We start from the raw sequence: 23512 nt of genomic DNA, 5'->3' as shown, positions 1-23512 counted from the left end.
TCCTCCATTTCCTCTTCTGGAAGGGAAACAGCCAGAGATAGGGGGGGAATGGTGTCTCCTGGCAGCAGACCAGATACAGAGAGGGAGGGAAAGCAAGACAGAGGGAGAGAGAGATTGAAGTCCTGTTCTTAAGACCAACAACGTTATCAGAGAGAAACTGTTGGTCTGAAAGGTATCACTAAAGGCCTCTGAGGGAGAACTTACTGGGGTCAGTCCTGACTACGGCTTCCAGTTTCACCCTCCAAAGCAGCTATTTTCTCCAGGATGGGGAGAGAGACCTGTTGTCTGGAGTTCATTTGTGATATCAGGAGATATTCAGCCTCCACCTGGAGGTTTCCTACCCTAGACCTGGAGTCTCTGGGTGACTTCATGCCATCTGACTGGCATGACTTAACTAGGCCTGGTTGCTTGCTCTTGTTCAGCAGCAGCCCCCTATGACAGCCACTGTGACGTGACAGTCAATGCTTCAGAGCAGGGTCTGCCAAACCCAGATTCATACAGTGGAACTGACTAGGTGATTTTGTACCACCCACATTCTTACAGCCTAATCTGATGTAAGCTGCTTTGGTCCCCACTGCTGAAAAAAATTGTCTTTTTCCTAGGTGGAGGCTGCAGGGAGGGGGGAGGAGGTGGAAAGCTGAAGTCAGAGGGGCAGATAAAAGTAGGTTGATGGTTACAGTTGCCTTCTCAACCAGTGTTGCCTCTAAGCTGAGTTAGCATGAGCTAGCTCACAGATTTTTAGCCTCCAACTCACACATTTTTATCTTTGCTCAGAAGACTCTGCAGCTTAGAGGGAACATTGTTCTCAACATACCTTGCCTCCCTCTCTTTCCCAACTCCCCCCCCAGGCCATGACACTCACCCACAGCAAATTTCTAGTGCTCATTGTATTTCCCCACTAGTAATAATGGACATTATTACTAGTAAAACAAGAAACTTTAAAAACTGTAGAATCTATAACCCCTAAAACGATGGTGTTCAAGTACTTCAGACTGTTTCCATGGTGTTCTGGCATTATTCAGTTGAAAAAATGAAGAGGGTTAAATCCCATAAGAGATTCCAGATGGTAGATGCCCTACCCTGGGCTAAACCAAGGTGGGAGTTGTCATTCAGAGTCCTTGAAAATTGAAGACCTTATAGTAGATGTCTGATTACATAGTAGATGTATTCATTGTGGCATTGTTTTGTGCACTATTCCTATCTTGGGTATCCATAATTTTCTTACTATTCCTTTTAGAGTCGCAGAGTTCTGCTAAAGTCATAAAAGCAGGAAAACCAAAGACAAAGAAATCTACCAAGGTACTATATTAAATGCAAAACTTGTTAACTGGGCTTTCTGTTCCTTAATTTACCAATTTGATAACATACACTATAATTTTTTAGTGATATAGTATGAAATGCGAATTGTGAAAAAAATATACCATGTGTACAGACAGTTGACCTTTTCTAGTATAGAAAAGACTACAGGGCTCAAGCCTTAAAGTTGTCCTTATAATTGTACTGCTTAGCTAAAGTGAAGTATATATGGTTCAGATGTGGAAGGATGGCTCATGTTAATGGGTTTTTATGAAATGGTTGTGCTGTATTGTAAGGCATATGCAGAATAACCAAGTAGAGACAAAACCTACTTCTAAAGTTGATCAATGCAAGTATTGCTGTAGGAAATTGCTTCAAATTGCTGTCCCTGTTGTAGCATTTTCAGCCTTTTTTAAAAATGGAGGCTTGGGCTGTTAGGATACTAAATGGCCTGTAGGCCATTTAAGCCAGCATAGTGTAGTGCTTAGGTTGTTGGACTAGGATCTGGGAGACTCAAGTTCAAATTTCCACTTTGCCCATGGAAGCTTGCTGCATGACTTTGGGACAGTGATTCTCACATCCTAACCTGCCTCACTGAGTGGTTGTTAAAATAAAATGACAGGAATAACAATGTTGTAAGCCTCTCTGATTTCCTATTGGGAAGAAAAATGTATAAATATCTAAATAAACAAGTCTAGCAATCCTGATGTCAGAGATGGATACTTTTTCTGTGTGCTTGCAGAAACTGAATCTGGATAATAAACTTTTATTATCATTGCAGGCTAATGATTTCAGTGATGCAACAAACTGGCCAACACCAGGTGAAATTGCAAACTCTGAAGTAAGCATACTTCAAAAATAAATTATTTGCAATAGAGAAGCAATTTGTCATTTCCCTGGGGCAGGTGTTGCACTTGTCCTGAAGAAATAGACCATAAGAGATTTAACATTATTCTTTTCAACATTCTGCTTACCTGCCTGATTTTGTCTTTTCTAAGCAGTACCATCACAGTGTTGTTTCCCCTGCAGAAAAGAGTATTATAATTGGATGTAGGCTTGCCAATCCCCAGCGGGGGTTCTCCCTCTTTCCCAGGCTCCTTCTCGCCCCCAGTCAGCTAGTCGGCGGGGGGAACCCCCACAGCCACCATGTGACTTTCCACACCGGAGGTTTTAGTCTCCGATTGAAAAGCTTCCTCTTGGGATGGTGTGTTTGTGTTACTTTGAAGAAGTTGGCAGCAACTCGTGAGTAGAGATGCCAATCCCTCGCTTCAGAATCGCCAGAAACTGGGCGGGGGGGGAATGTCTGCTGGGCACTTCATTATTCCCTGCGTGGAGATAGATTCTCATAGGGTATAATGGGGAATTGATCTGGCGGTATCGGGGGTTCTAGGGGGGCTGTTGTTTGAGGTAGAGGCACCAAATTTTCAGTATAGCATCTAGTGCCTCTCCCCAAAATACCCCCCAAGTTTCAAAATGATTGGACCAGGGGTCCAATTCTATGAGCCCCAAAAGAAGGTGCCTCTATCCTTCATTATTTCCTATGGAAAGAAGGCATTTAAAAAGGTGTGCTGTCCCTTTAAATGTGGTGACCAGAACTTCCTTGGAGTTCAATTATGCTTGTCACACCCTTGCTCCTGGCTCCGCCCCCAATGTCTCCTGGCTCCACCCCCAAAGTCCCCAGATATTTCTTGAATTGGACTTGGCAACCCTAATTGGATGCAATGGTCTCTTCTGTTTTCAGATGGTTGGGGAAGGGAACAGGTTTAAGTCTGTCATGGTGGTAAAGGAGCTGGCAGCTAAAAGGGGCTGATAAGAGAAAGAAGAGGTAGAGGAAGTGTCAATTCAGAAGTATTGGGAAGGCTGCTTTGTAATGAAGCCAAATTTGTTTTCTTGAAGCTTAAACTGAAATCACAAAACATTATTGAAAGATGGCAGCTTCTTATTGACTAAGAATAATTATTTATTGTGACCTTTGCACAGCACAGGATAAATGAATTGGAGAAGAAATAGCTGTTTTCTTTAACAATGTAGTTTTAATACCTTATTTACTTGAACATATATGAACATATGAAGCTGCCTTATACTGAATCAGACCCTCGGTCCATCAAAGTCAGTATTGTCTTCTCAGACTGGCAGCAGCTCTCCAGGGTCTCAAGCTGAGGTTTTTCACACCTATTTGCCTGGACCCTTTTTTTGGAGGTGCCAGGGATTGAACCTGGGACCTTCTGCTTCCCAAGCAGATGCTCTACCACTGAGCCACCGTCCCTCCTTACTTGAAAGGAAGGCTAAATTTTTTGCATGTGTGTCATCAAAAAAAAGTGAGTGATGTCTTCAGTTTGCATACAGGTTACAGTCATGTAACATAAAAGAAAAACTTTTGTTTATAATTTCTTTTTTTAGAGAGATGGTCTTATATTCGGGATCATCTTCCTTTCAGGAAAATAGGGTAATAGCAACTTAGGTTCTGAGACAGATGCAAAGGCAATGTAGAGGCTTGCAGAGAAATACTTCAGGCTCAGACAACCCCCTATTCCTTCCCCCAGTGCATACAGTAACCATCACATGGTGCTCCATGTCACTCCTTGCAGGTGAGATTGAAGTTAGAATTTGTTCCCAAATTGTGCTCATGTACCTCTACTGTGCCTTGCTATGTGCCCTGAATGCAGTGCTCTGCCATTCTCAGTCCTGCTTTGTGTTGTCTGTCTGGCTTCAGACCCCCCTGTTTTTTGCAGCTGTGGGATACCTCATGTAGCACATGACACATAGTTCTTTGCTGCTGTCTCTTCTGGATTTACGTTTGGATTATTTGCTACCTGAACCTCTGCTTTTGGAATAAGACTTTGGTGTGAGCTGTTCAGCTATTCAGATATATTCCCCTGCTTCATTCTGTTGATCTGTCTGTTGGTCTCTTGCTTTCCCTTCTGGAGTGAAACATGGTACAATATGTGTGTGAATATTTGGCATGCTTTGTTTGCTTGTCTTTCCAAATTCTGCAGGCCATTTATTTTATTGTTCCCCTCAACAAACAGGCCAGTATTTCAGGCCTGTCAACTGCAGAACTCTTTGCAGAAGCATACTTTTAGTCTAAAGCTTTTCTTATGTTCCAAGTAGAAGGTCATTTTCTTAATTTTAATTTGTAAGCTGATGTGTAAAGTAGTGTCATTTGTTAAAGAGATATAGTGGCTGACATCCTGAAGTTTTGAGTACCTGCCATTTCCTGGGGTAATTTGAAGGGTTTGAATCTTGCATTTCCGTTGACCTGTGGTGCAAATCAGTTCTTCTGATGTAATAAAGTTGAAAAGGGATAGCAATGGTAGAAAATTAGAAGTAGAAAATCATGGAGCTCCAGTTTTTGCAAAACTTTGTTGTAGAAAATAATGCTAGTATTTGAACAAGCTGGTTCAACTCCATAATTTTTACTGTTCTGTTACAGTGTAAAAATATAAATAATCAGAATAAAAAAGCACCAATCAAGAAGGAGAAGGATGAAAAAAATGAAAAGAAAAATAACAACAAAATCAAGGAAAATCTGGAAATAACTCCAGAAGCTCTTGGAGAAAATGTTAGCGAAGATGAGTCTCAAACTAATAATCAGAGGAAAAAAGGTATATTAGTGTTTTTCAGTGCTTTTCTTGGATATCGGCGTAATGGAGCTGTGTGTTTTGTATATGTTTTTGACATTTGTGTTTGTATTCCATTTTGCATGTGGAAAAGGCCCCCTTAATTAATATTCTATAATTTAGTAAATCTTAACTTCTACTTCTATAATTTGAATAAGCAAAATTAATATGTTTGAAAAAATGGTATTTAATTTGAAAAATACCTACAAGTACCTTTTAAGTTTCTCTTTGCATTAGTGGTTTTAGATACAACTTAGATTCTTCAGCTAATAAAATATGAAATAATATGGGAAGAAATTCTGTATTCTTCTGTTCGAATACAAGCAAAATATTTCAAGTAAAAAGGTTTTATTCTTTAGTTCAGAAAGCGTCTCATTCACTAAGATCTAGGTGTACTGTTACCTAGTGGTTCAGTCTGCACACAATTGGTGAAAATGTTGTCACTGGATTATTGAATTCTGTGTCTCAAAGGTCTTTCAGCATGATGCATGGACCACAGGAGCATTATCTCTGATAATGACCATTAGCTTGCCAACAGTCTCATTCTGATGTACCATATCTTAGCCTAAATAGTAGAGATGACCCACAGCTCCAGGTTTCTAGGCTTTAATAAGGAAACTGAGCAAGAACCACAGACTACCAAATAGCATATATCTTTAACATCTTTCTGAGACCTATCAGCGCTACCTGCTGCCTTCCATTACTATGCCTGCCAACTCGTATCACTAAGCTATGCGCTACATTCAAGCAAACTCTGGGATGTTTTGTTCCCTTACTCCTATTCCTTGCTTGCAAGCTACATAGCACACTGCACTTGCACTTTTCACTTTCTTCAGATGAAGTGGGGAAGTATTTACCTGAACTCCAAGGCTTGAAAGCATTAAATGTTGGAGCATTGCCTTTTTACTTGGAATGGGACTTCTATTGCTAGTGATTGGGTTTGCAAAACAGTTCCTCTGTCGCTGAGACTTGTAATTTTTTTTAATCAGGAGATGCTACATTCATAGCATATGTTAAATTACTTTAAACTGAAAATGATTCAGATGTTTTGTTCATTAGGTTGTAGTAAATACTGATTTTGGCTTGATGTGATAATTCAAGTCTTCATAAATATTCATACTTATAAATTAGAGATGTTTTGTTTCTAATTGCCTGTCCTGAGTTCTTCCCCTGGAGCAGCGATCCCCAACCTTTTTGAACCTGCTGGCACCTTTGGAGTTCTGATACAGTGTGGTAGGCAAAGCCACAGAATGGATACCACAAAATGGCTGCTACAGGAGGTGGAACCAGCTAAAAAAATAGCTACTGCAGCCTACAGTAGCTACTGTAGCTACTGCACCTTCACACACTGGCAGCTGCTGCCAAAGTAATGTTTTTAAAAATCTGCACAGCCAATCAGAAGACTTGCTGGGCAAAAGCCCCACCTGGTTCCACCTACTTTCAAAAAACACCTGATGGGCACCAGAAAAGGTGTTAGCAGACACCATGGCACCCACTGGCATCATGTTTGGGACTCCTGCCATAGAGCCTAAGGCTAAGATTTGCACTTTGTAGAGGGTGAAAAGGAACTTCTTGAAAGAGATGGTGTTGTTTTCATGGATAGAAATGCACTTCTGTAATGTTTGCTTTTATATTTAAAGATGAGTGATCTTAAATTAATAAGATTCAGGTAGGTAGCCACGTTGGTCTGAAGCAGCTGAACAAAGTTTGACTTCAGTGGTGCCTTTAAGACCAAGAAAGAATAAAACTTAGTTGGTCTTCAGGGTGCCACTGGACTCAAACTTTGTACATAAAAAAATGTTACTGTATCTTTTATATGGTCCGTGGATATTCTTAGCAGCGTTATAGTTCTGTGTTTTACACTTGAAGGTAACAAGCACAAATGGGTGCCACTTCATTTGGATGATATGAAACCAGAGAGCCAAGATAGACCAGGGTCTCGGAACAATTCAAGATCTCAACTGGAAACCAACAAGCTTGTTCCGCACAACAACAGACGTAATGAGACAAGAACTAGTATGTTAAATTTTTTACTGGTTATCTCTTACTTATAACTGTTAACTGCTTGTTGTTAAAATCTGTTGTGTTAAACTTTTTCTTCTTTTCTTGTTTACAAAGGCTGGCGGCGAGACTGGGAAAAACGAGATGATCATGATGAAGTCTCTAGTGTGAGAAGTGAAGGTGGCAGCATTCGAGGATTTTACAGAGGAAGGGGGAGAGGAAGGGGGAGAGGAAGAGGACGTGGAAGAGCAAACCCTCGAAGTATGAAAATAGTTACTGAATAGTATTCAGCACTGACATATTAGGCTGTAGAGTTTCTCCCCCTATAGTGTATATTTATCCAAATGTTTGTACCTCAAACTAGTGATTCTCTGTGTGTTGACCTAGATGTGGCCACAGCGCTCTTGTTGGGGGATTGTGAGGTTCACTCTCCTGAGCCCATGTAGAAGGCATTGGACTCACTGCCTTCTAGCAGAAGAGAGGAGAAGAGAAGACAGAGCATTCTCGCTTCTTACTGTTGTTCACTTCATGGCCTCATTCATTTTCAGGGGCTCAAAAACAGAGGCTTATGTGCCATGTTGAAGGAATGAATTCTCTAAGTCATTTTTCTAGTGTGAAAAGATGTGTGAACTGTCCAAGGCTGAGTATTTCTTTGTAGCATAATACTGCAACACCCTGATAACTGTAGCTACCCTCTTCTGTACCTACCCTTAATTCTCTGTTGATTTATTTGAGATGCAGCAGGCAAATGTGAGCAGAGCTGTGAGTGTAATCACGCCATAAATTTATATAATTTCTGTTATGTGTGCATATTTTTACGAACCCAAGAGTTTTATTTTTAAAACATACCACAACTTGTCCATGTCCATTTTATCAAGTTTGTGGATATTTAGGGGTGCTCTGTATTATTCTGGGTTAACATATGCATAAATTAGGTGATGGAATTCTAGGTCATTAAACAAAGCCCTTTGGTAGCAGAAAACCTGTCACAGAGACTTCTTATTCCTACAGTAGCTAAAATATGGATGAAGGGAACATTTAACATAATAAATTCACCTCTGATTAGGTGAAAGCAGTTTTGGAGGGAAAACTGGCCCAGAGGAAGGTGGGACTTGGAAGGACAGTATAAAAGGCCAAGCCACAGATAGGGTGTGTTCTCTCTGGAAAAGGCTGCAGAAGAAAAGGCAGCAGGAGGGAATTCCTCATCCAAGGAGGGTGAGTGAGTCTACTGAGGTTAGAAGAAGGAAATGTTTAAGTAGTTGTGTCAGGGTTTTTAGTTCTTTGTACCAGCCTTTACTGTGTTTCTATACTGTGCCTGAAACGTTTTACTACCCACTTATTGTTTTGAGCACTTATAATAAACCTTGTGTTATTGTTAAACTCCTTGGGTCCTCACATCCCTTCGGTCATGGTTAAAGGGAAGGAAAGGTCCCCTGTGCAAGCACCAGTCGTTTCCGACTCTGGGGTGACATTGCTTTCACAACATTTTTGCGGCAGACTTTTTTTTACGGGGTGTTTTGCCATTGCCTGCTCCAGTCATCTACACTTTCCCCCCAGCAAGCTGGGTACTCATTTTACCGACCTCGGAAGGATGGAAGGCTGAGTCAAACTTGATCCGGCTACCTGAAAACCCAGCTTCCACCGGGGATTGAACCAGGTCATGAGCAGAGCTTAGGACTGCAGCTTTAACACTCTGCACCATGGGGCTCTTTCCATGGTTAAAAGGTGCTTGCTAATAGGTAAAATATAGAGGTTGGGTGGGTGCTCTAGGCGCTCCTATAGAGACCCTTACCAGAGTGATGGCAGCCAGTAGAAGGCCCTTCCTGGTCTCCTGTTGTGTGACAAAGGGTCTTGGTCAAACTTTGTTCTTTAAAAATTCTAAGATGTAGCTTGAAGAATTCTAAAAGTTTGAAGACAAATTTGTTCTTAAAAATGCCTTTTAAATATATTTCTTTAGTTTTTTCCTCTTATCCCTTTCTGAAGTGAATCATGAACATTCATATGGTCACCGAGAACAATATGGTGAAAGGACTGATCAGCCATTTCAGCCAGACCTTAACACTAGTATGATGTATTACTATGATGATGGAACAGGAGTGCAGATGTATTCTGTGGATGAAACAGTACTTAAAGAGTACATTAAGCGCCAAATGTAAGTCAATTTGTGTGTGTTGGATGCAATTTGTTTTTCTTCAAGATGTTTACTTGAAACTTGAGCTTTTGGTGACTCTTTGAAACTCAGTGTTCAGCAGTTTTGTGTGCTGACATAAGAACTTTTTTTTTAAAAGCAAGAACTTTAGGGAAAGATTGAATGTCCTGATGCTGTAAATTAAGTCGCAAGTTGTTTGTGCCTCCTTATCATGTCATTCTTATCTTCCTTGTTAGTCTTGTAAATAATTTGTAAGTGTATATTAACTTGCAGTTTACAGTAAGATGAGTTAGTTTAACATTATTAACATGTTAATGATTATGTAATTTTAATCTTTTGGTGTATAGCTTTAAAAATGAGTCTTATTGGTGTCTGGCTTTGAACTAAAGGACTTTTTAACCTGTCCTTCTGATTGTTGGAATATTTTGAGTGGAAGAATTTAACCCAATTTATTCTCATAAGTATAACCTATATATTGCCAACTAGCCCCTAAAAATACCCAAAAAATTACATTAGACTTCTTTCTTATGTTGGCATTCTCTTTTGCTAAATGTTTAAAAACAGAGATGGGCGAGACAGCATCTCTTTACCCACCTAAATGTGTAGATTGTTTTATTAGATATGACTTCAACTATTAACCATATAATCATAAGCATAATTCTTGTTAAATCCATGACCCTGTAATGCTGATAATTTGTAAAGTACATGAAAACATTATATCATATTTTTCAGTGTATGGATGTCCTTTTGAGATGAAATTTCTGTTTGCCCACTGTCCTAGACCAATGGAAATTGTTTTTAAAAAACATAACAAATTGAATAGTTTGCTATGCTAGATATACAGCAAAATTAATTTTGTTTGGGTTATGCTAGCCTAGAAACAGTAGGATAGTTTAAACATTTTTTTTCTTCAGTGAATATTATTTCAGTGTAGAAAATTTGGAAAGAGACTTCTTCTTGAGGAGGAAGATGGATCAGCAAGGATTCTTGCCGATTTCTTTGATTGCAAGCTTCCACCGTGTACAAGCTCTCACTACCAATGTTAATCTGATCTTAGAGGTAAGTCAAAATTTTAGTTTCTATAACTGTTTTTAAACAGGTTTTTTTTTAAAGTGACAGTATTCTAAAAGGCAAAATGCATTTGGTTCTTGTATTCAGCATGAAGATCCAGAATAATTCCATTTTCTTCACAATTTGAACTTGTTGTGAAAAGCGCACATACAGATTTTTTGTAACACAGAAAAATGGAGGTCCGTGGAGGTTTGTGGTAGCAACAGCAGAACTTCAGCAGACTCTCCCGGTTCACAAATTAGTTTGTGGTTTGTGAGGTCCATTATGTGGTGTGATCTGGATTGCACTGTAGCATGCTGCAGTGGTGGCACTACCCAGAAGTGGGTTCAGAAGGCATTTATATGGCTTGTGAGCTCACTGGGATTATATGGCTTGGGAGCTCACTTCAAAGGGATGCCTGGGCACCAGCGTGCCTAGCCCATGGACTGTTCCAACAGACCAAGTGGACCACCTTAAAAAAAATGGCAGTCTGTGGGCAGTCCATCAAAACTGCAAACACATGGACCAGGCAAATGGACCACAAACTAGCCTCTGGTTTGTGATGAAATTAGTTCCATGGACTGGTCCATGCCCATCCCTAATAGAGACACCACATTCATAATGACAAAGATGGCTTGCTGCAAAACCTCCTGAACTTTGATTATCTGATTTAGAAAATCCATTGTGTCTCTCAAATAGGATTTAGTACTGGATACAAATGGTTTTCAGAAATAATCCAAATACATTGTCAAAGGTTATTTCCGATGCATAAATAAAACACGGTGTATTTTTATATTGGCATTGTGTGTTTAGCTATATTTGATTATTGTTTTCACCCTTAGCTCCTTAGTTACTTTTTGTTATTTATTCTTCATATAAGCATGTTGAAAAGCTGTAACTAATTCCAGAGTGTACTTATGCAGTGAATTGCACATGTGTTTTATCATTCCACATAGTAATTATAAAATACAAAAGCCAATTTTAAGATGTGGTTAATGGTTATAGTTCAGGGCAGAATCTGTTGTAAAGAACTGAGTGAATCTAGACCCTGTAGGATTCAGAATGAGGAAACCTCTGCTGTTGCAACCAAGTGGTACCTTGATATTGCGGAAAAACAGGCCACACACAAATGTATTTTTGACTCCCAGGAATGCTTAACTGCAGTCAAACATTATGAAATGAAAAGCATTCAGTCAGCTTTTGTCTTATCCCTACTTTCGATTTACAGTTTTTCTAGTATGTTAAACTGCCCTTGGAAAGCTGTAAGAAGATCACCCTCAATGATTTGTTAACTTTACATTTTATGTTGTGTTTGTATGCTTACTTACTAATATGCATGTTTGTGTATCATTTAGGCTTTAAAAGACAGTACAGAAATAGAAATAGTAGGACAGAAGATCAGGAAAAGGATAGAACCAGAAAAATGGCCTATTCCAGGGCCAAGGAGCCTTCCTCAAACGGACTTTTCGCAACTTATTAATTGTCCAGAATTCATACCAGGCAAAGCTTTTGGTTCACACACTGGTAAGATTTTCTGCCAACCTGTGATGTTAAATACTTGAAATACTTCTGGCTGAGAACACACATATTTACATATGCAGAACTGCCCCTATGTTAGAAGAGGTGTTACTCCCCCACCAACAAATGTTACTCCATCCCAGCCTGCACTTTGAAATGAATGGGGACTAGGAGAAGAATCTGAAATATGTAGTTTCTTATCCTTTCCCTAATCAAAGAGGTACCAGTGGTCTTGGAAACACACACAGTTGTTCATATTGGAAGAAATCTCTCATCTTGCAGCTTTCTGGCAGCCTCTGTCTCATCCTTTTCAATCAGGCTTCCAACAAAATGTGGATATATTTCTTAGGATCATGGTGTGAAGTCTCTTTTCAGCCGTATGGCACTGGCCAATTAATGGTGTCATGTGTAAAACCATTGTCTTGTGTAATGGGAGGACAGCAAGCAGAAAAAAAGAAATGGTTAAGTCAGCTCATCTTGCAACTGGAACGCCCAAGTAAATTGATACCCCTGACTAGTGAGGAGATTCAAAGCCGTCAATCCACGGCCTGAGACTGATGACAAAAGTGTTCAGAACGAATGTTTCTGTTTGTTTCATACAAGTATGAGACTTGTACTTGTTTGTTTCATACAAGTATGGGACAGATTCACAGTCTCTGTTATTAGTAGGTTGATGGTGCAGCAGGTTTAATCCTCCTGGTTTGCATTCCAAACACTATTCTAAAAAGAATGTTTGAGTAAATATAATGTTTGCTCCATTTCAGGTAATAATATTTGGCAGTCCAACGTGAACAAAGGTCAAGCAAAGCACATAGATGGTGGATGGGGACAGTGTGTCTGTGTAGTTCCTTACTGTGTTATATCTGGGGTTTCTTGTTTTGTTGCTGTTCTAATTTTCCTTTCTCATTCCTATTCTTTGTCTTTCAAGTTGCAAATGAGTTCCACATGTGCTAGATGGCCTTACACTAGCACTTTTACTTGCTCAAGATCCATGGTTTTCAACGAACCCTTGCCAAATAGAAGTACTATCAAAAAAGGAAGCTTGCTTTAAGGCAGAGGCCATCATTGGACCAAACTTGTGGCCACCACCATTTTAAAGTAATTTTAAAATGCCACAAGAACCCATTCCTGTGCAGCAGACTGAAGGGCTTTTGTTCCCATGCCAAAACACCCTCCTGTAGCTGTTTTGGTACTTGAAAAGGTGTGGAGGAGACAAGAACATGCCATTGCACACCCAATTGTGACTAGGCATCGTAGCTTTTTAAAAGGACTTTATGATGGTGGTGTGCTTGTTGTGGTCACAAGTATGCTGTCACAAATATTTTGGTCTTGAGATACAAGTCATCTTTCCCTGTGACCCTCTTTCCCTGGTAAAATATTGCTGTGGTTTGAGAAGAGAGACCCTTGAAGACAAATGCCATATTGGGGTGGGGTGTAATGAGTAGTGAAATTTGGTGAGATTGCTTCTCTGTACTCTTCTGTGAACAGAAGATCCATAGAATCCAACCCATTCATGTCCTACCAACTAAATTTATTATTTATTTATTTATTATTATTATTTATTTGTAACGTACCCTTTCCTCAGCAGGCTCAGGGCAGGTAAAAACAATCAAGAAATCCATATGATAATAATTCATATAATAAAAACAATGTAGCACTCTAAACAAACTTAAATTCTACAAATGGTGATATCAGATTACATCTATTCCTATATACCTCCCAGCTCATATAAAACAGACGATATACCCTTAAATAGAAGGTAACTTCCCAGCAAATCCAACTTCTCTTTCCCATGTATGCTGTAATTTGGCATGTGAATGATTAGACGTTTTGTATCTCTGCTTTGTAAAAAAAGAAAAAGTCTTGCACTTCGAAGTATTCTGAGTGTCTGTTTCCTATCAGTGTCCAGTTTAGTTTAGATTTTAAAAAAAATTTAATTCTCTGAAAGAAAAGATTCAAGTTAGACAACAAAAGTGTGTAATTGATCTGCTCAAAATAAAAAAAAAATGATGTTCATCATCCATCTTCGGCACAGCCCCACTTTGGGACTATTGCACCTGCTCAGTCTAGCTGTAGAACAAACTTTTCCAGCTTAAAAAGCTATCCTAGGTGTGCCCCTCCCCTTCTTCAACATGGCAGGTTTTCCCATCCAAGCTGACACATGCTCCAGAGGCAGGCACCCCCTTGCTTCAGTTTCTTTTTGCTGCCACATGAATAGAAGCGTTTCCAGTGAGCTGCCTCCTTGCTCTTTATTTTTTCAGCAGGCATTTTCTTTTCTTCCTTATGGTGTTCTCTTTGGACAAGTTGTTCCCAGTGAGGATCTTTGGCAGGTGAAATGACTCTCATCAGCCTACCCTGTGATCTGTCCATTGTCTACTACTTGATCCCAGTAGGAATAGGCACGAACCAAACCGCAGTTCAAGCACAAACCAGGCTGGTTTGTGCTTCCTGAACAAGGGGTTCAGAATAACATGCCTCTCACAAATCTTCAGGGTTGGGCCAGAATGAGGTCTGAAGACTTTTATAGACCTTCACATCCCACCTCTGGGTGGAGCCTGTCTGTATAAGAGCATAGAAGGGCCAATAAAAGCCTTCAGAGCTTGCTCTGGGAGCTCAGACTTGGTGAAAAGCTCCATTTTGACAGACCCTGTGGAATTGTAATAAGTCTCACAGGGCCCTGATCTAAACTGGAAGCATGTTCCATCAGGCCTGGACCAGAGAAATATTAAATTGGAAACAGCTAATCCAAAGGATGGAATCCACAATTACTTATGGATCAAGAAGTCATTAAAAACTCTGAGGGACAGATTGCTGAGAATACAATTTAAATCCGAAAACAGAGTAAGTCTGCCCATTTGGCCATTAATATCGCCAAGCAATGCCTACTGTGATGCAAGTATCAGGGGAAAAAACTAATTACCTAACTTAAGATCATATGATAAGATATGGGAAAATAAAATCTTGGCAAGACATACAAAACAAATGAAAAAATTAATCAAATGACATCAAACTATAAGGAACTACTAGCAAAAGAAAGGGGTCACTTAAAACTGAAAACTACTTATGAACAACTGATTACAGGGAATTTAAAACAACTATTAGGAAAAATATACAAAATGTTATTGCAATACGAAACAGAAACAGAACAAGTGAAAGATTGTATGATCAAATGGATGAAAAATTTTGGAGAAAATATCTCTATGAGCCAGTGGAAAAATCTATGGACAAAATGCTAAGGGAGAACTGGTATAAAATGTTTTTCAGATGGTACATTACACTCAAAGAAATTGCAAAAGCTAACAAGAGCTATTATGCTAAATGTTGGAAATGCAAAAATACAGATGTAGTAGAGACATCACCCTGCCAACAAAAATCCTTATAGTCAAAGTGATGGTATTCCCAGTAGTAATGTATGGCTGTGAGAGTTGGACCATAAGGAAGGCCAAGCGCAGAAGAATAGATGCTTTCGAGTTGTGGTGCTGAAGAAGAATCTTGAGAGTCCCTTTGACTGCAAGAAGATCAAATCAGTCGGTCCTAAGGGAAATGAACCCTGACTGTTCCCTGGAAGGTCAGATGCTGAAGCTGAAGCTCAAATACTTTGGCCATCAAATGAGAAGGGAGCACTCACTGGAGAAGATCCTGATGCTGGGAAAGACAGAAGGCAAAAGAAGAAGGGGACGGCAAAAGATGAGATGGCTGGACAGCGTTACTGATGTAACTAACATGAATTTGAGCAGACTTTGGAGGATGGTGGAAGACAGGAGGGCCTGGCATGACTTGGACTTAACTGTGCGACTGAACAACAACAACAAAAATATATGGGGGAAAAATTGGATAAAGATTCATGAAGCAATACAAAAGATATTAAAAGTCAAATTTCTGATGTGTCAAAAAACCATGTTCTTAAATACCTCACCATGCAATATATTAAGAATCCACACTGAATGGTAACAGCAGCAAGAGTGATATTTGCATCTAAGTGGAAGGCTGAAAAATGTCCAGAATTGACTGACTGGAAAAATAAACTAACTGAATGTTCAACAGTGGCCAAGCTAACATCCTACTTGCACAATAGACCAGATTCAGAATTTCAAGAAAAATGGAATGTATTTTTTTACTATATAGATCAAAACCAAGGTTTTCAAAGATTTTAACAACAGTTGAACAATTAAACGTAGAATGATTAAGAGATAAAACTAGGCAATATATGTCTGTAATGATAAAATATTAGATATGAAGGAATGAAAAAAATGATACAACACAAATTGGAAAAAGTATACAAGTAATTTGTATTAATAATAAGATCTTTGTGACAGATAGAAAAATGCAGCCAGTTATAATAGATAGACAATGTAGATGAATGATTGTCTAGCTTCCTATTTATATTTATGCTTTTGTTCACCAAACATTATTGTTCATGTACAAATGTAGTAATGTAGAATTTATTTATCTGCTCTTTTCTTCTCTTTGTTTTTGTTTGTCTTTGAAAAATAAAAATTTATTTATATATATATATATATATATATATATATATATATATATATATATATAAAAGTGGCCTAATCACCACTTTCAATGGCCTCAGTCCCTTCTTGTGCTGGGTTCTGGGCATGATCCAGGTGACCTTGATATTTGGAAGCCTGCTCCATTTTTAAATGGTTGATGTCTCTATATCATGAACCAGAGGATTTGGCTGTGGCTTCTTGTTATAGTTCTGAGAGTGCATCCAAGCCATCTCTGAATGACAAGAGTAGGGGATCCGACCCCAGTGTCCTTGACCTTTGTCTCTATGGTATGCAGATGTTAAGAAAGGCCAAGGCTCTGGACATCAACTTTGTCATGTCAGATAATAAACCAAAGGATAAAATTCTAAGTCTCCTCTACCCTATTCTCCTGGTATTGTAGTTTTTCCTATATTAGAAGGTCTTGCAAACCTTACAATTCTAATTTGGCAGAAACTGGTCTGCATTCCAGCCACTTCCCTCAGGATAAAAAAATCTATATAAGATCAAGCAAGATTTGTGTGGATTTTTTTACTACCCATCCACCATCCTCCTCATTAGTCACAGAGGACATGTAAGTATGCCATAGATCAGGCTCAACACTCCTCTCCTGGAGACAAGAAAACCCAATGCTTAGATTCCTTAGGATTTAAATATTATTCATCTGTAGCTCTCAACTTCCAAGTTGCTAATTTTCAAGTGATTATGGGTAGTTATCAGCTTTTATTTTGGGAAAATCTGTTGCAGTACTTAGATGTTCTTCCTGAAGAACCTAGATCACTGGCCAAGTTGATCCAATCAGAAGCAACCACATTTCAAGCAGGAGATAAATGCAGGCATACACATTGCTGATGAGTCAGCTAGATCCATGGCCCCTGCTGGCTATGTACAAGTGCCCTCCGACAGGAGACATGCTGTGGAGTTGAGGATCTCCCCTTTGAGAGATCAACTCTCTTCTTTTATACCATCACCAAGTCCTTGTCAATGATTAAGAAAAATCATCAAACTACAAAGTCCCTGGGTGTTTTTTCTTTCTCTCCTGCTCCACAGCAGTGCTTTGTCCCAAGGAAGCATGGGTCTGCTACTCCCTTTCATAAGGGCCAGAGGCACCAGCAAGTACAGGTGCCCAAGCAGTCTCTCCCATTTCATAAGAGAAGGAGTGCCCCGAGACCTAGATCAGCAAACCAGCCAGGGTCAGCCCTAGGGTGCATAGTGCCCCAGGCAGCCTCGCTGCCCCGCTTCCCCCCTATGTGGTGCTGTGCCCTGCCACCCCCTGCGGTGCCTCCTCCCTCATCCCTTCATCAGTTTTATTGCCCAGCAATGGGTGGTGAAGCACCATGCTCCCGGGCTCTTTAAAGGCTGACTCCCCTGCCAATCAGCTGATCAGTGGGTAAAAACATGCCAGGGGCTGCCAGCTTTTATGCCACCCCTCCGGCGCGCTCAAGATCAGTGTCAGGGTGGCAGCAGCAAGCGAACTGCTGAAAGAGTGGCCGTGCCACTTTCTCCTCCCCACTTCCTTCCTGGATTACTCTGTAAGAGGTCCTTCCTACTCCCAGATAGGGGCAGAACCTTGAGGGCCATGATGCATGTTTTCTTGAAGAAGAGATGGCAATCAGTCAGATTGATACAATGGTTATGGGACCACATGGCATCTACCACACCTGTCATTCCTCTGGCCCGGGTGCACATGCAAGGTTTCCAGCTTTGGCTTGTAAAGAAATACTCTGTTAACACTTTTCCAGGAGCTGTTTTTTGATACTTAGGGTGGGCAGAAGATACCAATCTTTTAATTGGAATCCAGTTTGGGTTTTGTGTTTCTCAGGTCACCCTCGCCACTGATAGTTGACTGATGAAGCCTTGCTTTGAGCTCTTAGCCATGTGCTCTTTGGCATTACTTTCCAGAAAAGTGGCCTTCCTGTTAGCAGTTACTTCAGCCAGGAGAGTGAGTGAGTGAGTTAGCGGCCCTCAGGGTGGATCCCCCATTTCTGAAAGTATTTAATGGGAAGGTTATACTTCATCCCAGCCTGGATTTCCTTCCAAAGGTAATCTCTGCCTGTGTTTTTCCTGTCTCTGGGCTTGAAAGCTGAGAAGGCTCTACATATGTGGAACTTGCTGCAATTCTGCAGGGCCTGTAAAACAGAGCTGTTCTGCCAGGCCATTAGTTGAGGCAGCGGACATCATTAAACATAATTAAACATCAACATGGTCTCCCTGCCACATGCAGGCTCATCTGTGAATACTAGTTGAGCAGGACTTGTTCTGCCTACACCATTTGTTTTGTGTTAGCCAGAGCTTAGGTTTCTGAACTGGCTGTCATCGGAATTTTGAATTTGTTAATCTGGAATTTGTCTATTTGGTTGTTTGAGTTAATTGTTTTATAATCATGTAATTCTTTTATTGATGTGGCTTGCCCTGAGCCTGTTTTTGCGAAGGGCAGGATAGAAATGTGAAATAATAAATAAAGTTAGACATTCAGAGGGCACTACTTGATTACATTGAAAAAGCACTCTTTGTATGTTATTGGAGCCCTAAGAGGGGGAAGGCTGCCTCCTCACACTCCTTTTCCAGGCATGTGGTAGCCACCACATTCTTGCTACAAGGCAGTTGGGAGACCTTATCCATCGGAGGCCACGGTGCACTCCAGCAGGATGCAGGATTCCTCAGCTACATTCCACAGGAGAGTCTTGCTTGTGGACATTTACAGAGCTGCAGCATGGAGGACACATTTGTGAAGGATTGGACCCACAGGCAAGGAAGGATGCAAATCTAGACAAAGCAATTCTGCAGTCTTTCAGCGAGAGCTTTACTCCACCACCTCTGGTGAGTAACTTGCTAATGGTCCCAATGTGGGGCTGCACCAAAGACAGAAGATGAAAACAGAGTTGCACTTATCTGTAACTGTTGTTCATTGACGTCTTCTGTGCAGACACACATTCCCTCTTTCTTGCTCTGCTGTGAGCTTTCAAATGTTGGTTCTTCCTGTGTGGGGGTTTGCAGTAGTCTTGCAAGAACTAAGGGAAGGGGGGCCTGCCTCTGAAGCTTGTGATGACCTGGGCAGGAAAAGCCGCTGCGTTGGCTCCAGAAAGGGAGGGGCACTCTTGCATTAGCTTTTAAGCTGGAAAAGTTTATTCCACCACTGGCCTGTGAGGGGTAATCCCAATGTGCATTTGCACAGAAGACATCAATGAACAACAGTTACAGCTAAGTGTAACTCTGTTTTTATTTTCAGAATCTGCTCCAAGCTCTCCAAGAATGGGAAGTCTAAGTACTAAGAAAAGTACAGAAACAAGTAATCTTCAAACAATGTCTAAAGTATTATCTACCAGCTTGCCAGATCTGGACTCTGAACCTTGGATAGAAGTTAAAAAAAGGCATCGTCCATCTCCAGCTAAACCAAAGGTACTGCAGAATGACTTAAGTAATGTCTTTTAAAGCCACAACACAGAAGGTGTTTCATTATTAGGTCAGTTCTTGGAATGCAGGAGAGAGTAAGATGAATTCCCATAATTAGTATTGTGATGATTAAATGAAGACATTATATGTTGACTTTTCTGGCATGATAGCTATTCTTGGAAGGCTAGCCACTTTTCAGTTAGCAAATTTGTTCCTCTGAGATATTGAAAATGTGTTTGAGATACAGGCAGTAAACTAGAGAAATGTTGAACCATTCATAAATCTGGTCTCTTGCTATCTTAACTGTAACTGATGAATCTTCACAAGATCTCAGTTGTCATTTTGGCTTGCTGAGGCAACCCTTCAGTGATTTCCATGTTTCATACTGTTGCAAGGAATCTGTAGAAGGGTTTAGTACCCACTCCCAAGCATTGAGTGATGTGCTTTGTTCCAATAAACTGCTGCTGTTGTTCTGTTGTGCTACCATTGCTAGAAAGATAGAGTAGCAAGTCACAGATGCAACATTCTACAAATGCACTTGCCAACTAGCCAATGTTGTCACCCTAGCAACTTGGAAGCAGTAAATTCTAGCAAAGATGAAAACAAACTGCTGGGTCAACAGAGATGGAGCTAGGAAAGGGCAAGCATGTTCCAGTGAGGGCAGTGGAAGAACTGGCAGCCATAACTATTACCACTTAATCTTTATTGATTTTTCACTCAGAAAGGTTGGCTGCCTGTTTCTAGCCCTGGTGGAAATCTTGAGACAAATGGAGGAGGGCTGATGAGAAGGTTTGCAAGAGGCTGCATGTAAGATGCTTGCAATTTCCTCGCATCCTTTTTTCTTGATGATGAATACGAGAGTCCTCCTCACTCACATGCAGTCATGTGGGTGGCTTCAGTGTATCTTTCCTCCTCCCATCCCTGGTGGTTCTCCCTCTTTTGTCCTCTTGTCCCTTCCCCAGAGTTTACCTTTTACTTTCTGTTCTTTCTTTTAATTTGTTTTTCAGATGAATCCTTATTTCCTCATGAAGTAACTAGGCTGTGACTTTTATTTATTGTAAGTTTCATACTTTTTTTAGGAACCCGTGCCTATACTTGAGGAAACGTCAGGTCAGCAGCAACTGCCACTGCCGGAAGAGCAAGAACAGGAAGAGCTTGACTTCTTGTTTGATGAAGAGATGGCACAAATAGAAGGCCGCAAAAATACTTTCACAGAATGGTCAGATAGTGATTCTGATTATGAAATTGATGATCAGGACTTAAATAAGATTTTGATTGTAACACAGACACCACCATATATGAGAAAACATCCTGGGGGAGATCGCACTGGTAACCATGTATCTCGGGCAAAAATTACATCAGAGCTTGCCAAAGTCATTAATGATGGCTTATACTACTATGAACAAGATTTGTGGATGGAGCAGAGTGAGAATGATTCTCTTGCTATGAAGGTAATCATGTTTGAACTGTGACATTATTTTCATGAATTGGTTTCCTGTCCTAATTTTTGTTAGGAGAGAACTGCTTTAATAAAGAAAAGCTGGTCAGAATACTTAACCTAGCAGAAACTCCTCATTCTCCATTTGCCAGCTATTGAAACAAACTTTTATTTCAGTTTTTTTCTTTGTGAAAGACTTTAATATCTTTGCAATTGTGTTCTTTATATGGATTGTTAAAGATAAAAGTTTATTTTCATTTCAGCAGGAAGTTGAAAACTTTAAGAAGTTAAATCTCATTACTAAAGAAGAGTTTGACAATCTTACCCCTGAACATATAATTGATCCAAATCAAGAAGTCTCCCCAGGTCCTCCAAGAGCTCAACAAGGTATATATCCAGAGTTAAGTTGTTCATGAACAAAATAAAGCATTCAAAATAGTAAACAAATACAAAACTATGGGGGGTGTGTGTGTGTGTGTATATATATATATATATATATATATATATATAAAAACAATAAACAATTTGCTTAGTTTACATAATTTATAAGGGTTGCAGAATAGACCCTTTTTGTCAGTAGATGTAAATCAGTGTGATTGAACTGTTGGTTTAAATTATTGCTTAAAGCACTAATATGATCAAATTATTTTTTAAAAAATTTCTACCTTGATATTCATATTTCTGAATAAGCATGCATACTTGATTGATTGCAGTCAGAGCCTTTATATACAAACCAGTAATTTGATCACTTTCATATAAGATTTTGAATTATGTGTATTATAAGTACTAGATATGTCTCTGCCTTAAGAAAACAAGGTACTTAATATTTATTGATCAATCTTATGTTTCTTTGATTTAGATTTAACTGAGGAGCTAGCTTGTAAATTGTTTGGTATTCAAGATGTACCTCCAACAACAATGGCTCGCTCACTGCCAGCAGCTGTCCCTGAGTCTCCTAGAATCTGTCCTTCCAAAACACCAAAAACTCCTCGTACACCAAGACTGCAAGATCCTACCAAAACACCTAGATTCTATCCTGTGGTTAAAGAATCAAGGTCCATTGATGTGAAGGTAACAAAAAGCCATTTACTTCTCAATCCTGAAACTATGACACTGTTCCTTATTGCCAGAAGGCACAATCTCTGAAACAGTTTTAAAGGGCTTGTGGGTCAGCATTTTTCTAGCATGGAAATTACATTCATAGATTTGGTTATCACTATTAAATCCATAAAGAAATTGTAAGACATACTGATGGCCTTGTGAAAGATAGGCAGTTGGGTAGTGATGCTTGACCTTATGACTTCATAATGCAAGTGATATACAATATGAAACTTCACTTTAATTAGCCTGTGGTTCTTCAGAGATGTGACATCAGTCACATCAGTAAAATACAATGCTGTATTTTGTTTATTATAGACACGAAGGAAAAAAAAAACACGTCACAGTACAAACCCTCCACTAGAAAGTCATGTTGGCTGGGTAATGGATTCCAAGGATCACAGGCAAAGAACATCTTCTATAAGGTAGTAGAAGTTTATCATATGCTAACTGATTCTAACTTTTGCATTTGTAGAATCAGTGGGAAAGTTACTGTATATATAAAGTATCGTTTGAGGAGTAGAATAAATAAAATGAGAAAAAATAAGATGTACAAAGTATCTAAGGCAGGGGTGTCGGACTCATTTGTTATAATCAGGCCCGGTGCTATGGTTTCTAGTGTCCCAGGCTGCCCCTGTGCTCCCATCCCTGCTCACTCACCAATTAAGTCTTATATTTGCATGGAAGTGACATCATCGGGCACGTGAAGCCCTGTGCCCAGCTCTCTCAGGGAGCAGGAGGTCTTTGGGGGGGATGGGGGAGAGCAGCCCAAGGGCGCCTCCCCTGCCCCTCAGGAGGGCTCATTTGGCAGGGCGGCCACCCAGCCAGGCCCAGAGGGGCTGGATGGGAGGGAGGGAGGGGCCTGTCCTGCCTGTGCTGTCCACGTGAGGAGCTCAGCCCCGACCCCGGGGGCGAGATGGAGCCTCTGCCCTTGGTGCTGCTGGGACTGATGGGTGAGCAGCGGAGTGCGGGGGGTTGGCCAAAGAGCGGCAGCAAGGAGTGGGGCTTCTCTGGGAGACTGTGAACAACTTACAGCCCTGCTTGGTTGCCAGCCTGGGAGGGAGGGGGCTGCTGACTGCCCCCCTCACCTGTTCTTAACCCGTTCTGTGGCTGAAGCTGGCATTGCGTCCTGGCACTTGCTTCCATGCCTCCCTTGACATCGCCAATTTAAGATTAAGTAGTAGAGATACAGGCTTTATAAAGGAGGGGTCCCCAACCCCTAGGCCGTGGTCCAGTACCAGTCTGTGGCCTGTTAGCAACTGGGCTACAGATTGAGGCAGGGACCTTTGCCTACTCCTCATTTAAAGACCCACATGAGGGGCAGGGATAGGATGTGGGTATGGGGGCAGCCTAAGGCAGCAAAAACCCCACCACCCCCATTCCCACCGGTCCGTGGAAAAATTATCTCCCACAAAACTGGTCCTTGGTGCCAAAAAGGTTGAGGGCC

General features: G+C 40.5%; 1 protein-coding gene across 2 annotated transcripts in view; it reads left to right on the top strand.

Moving 5' to 3' along the window:
• The window catches only part of LARP1B (La ribonucleoprotein 1B), a 53276-nt gene that overhangs the window by 15436 nt on the left and 14328 nt on the right, over positions 1–23512 (top strand). The window contains exons 2-14 of one of the 2 annotated variants that reach the window (XM_060246800.1): positions 1238–1299; positions 2078–2137; positions 4730–4901; positions 6786–6932; positions 7035–7178; positions 8901–9069; positions 9981–10125; positions 11472–11640; positions 19366–19535; positions 20609–20980; positions 21234–21354; positions 21827–22038; positions 22384–22490. In XM_060246800.1, the coding sequence (XP_060102783.1) occupies positions 1238–1299; positions 2078–2137; positions 4730–4901; positions 6786–6932; positions 7035–7178; positions 8901–9069; positions 9981–10125; positions 11472–11640; positions 19366–19535; positions 20609–20980; positions 21234–21354; positions 21827–22038; positions 22384–22490 (2050 nt within the window). Of the gene's footprint in view, positions 1–1237; positions 1300–2077; positions 2138–4729; positions 4902–6785; positions 6933–7034; positions 7179–8900; positions 9070–9980; positions 10126–11471; positions 11641–19365; positions 19536–20608; positions 20981–21230; positions 21355–21826; positions 22039–22383; positions 22491–23512 lie in introns of both variants that reach the window. The other variant, XM_060246799.1, reaches the window with a different exon arrangement.

The sequence above is a fragment of the Heteronotia binoei genome, chromosome 9, assembly GCF_032191835.1.
Source record: "Heteronotia binoei isolate CCM8104 ecotype False Entrance Well chromosome 9, APGP_CSIRO_Hbin_v1, whole genome shotgun sequence".
Lineage (NCBI taxonomy): Eukaryota > Metazoa > Chordata > Lepidosauria > Squamata > Gekkonidae > Heteronotia > Heteronotia binoei.
The sequence above is the reverse complement of the archived record's forward strand: the minus strand, read 5'-3'. Positions and strand labels throughout refer to the sequence as shown.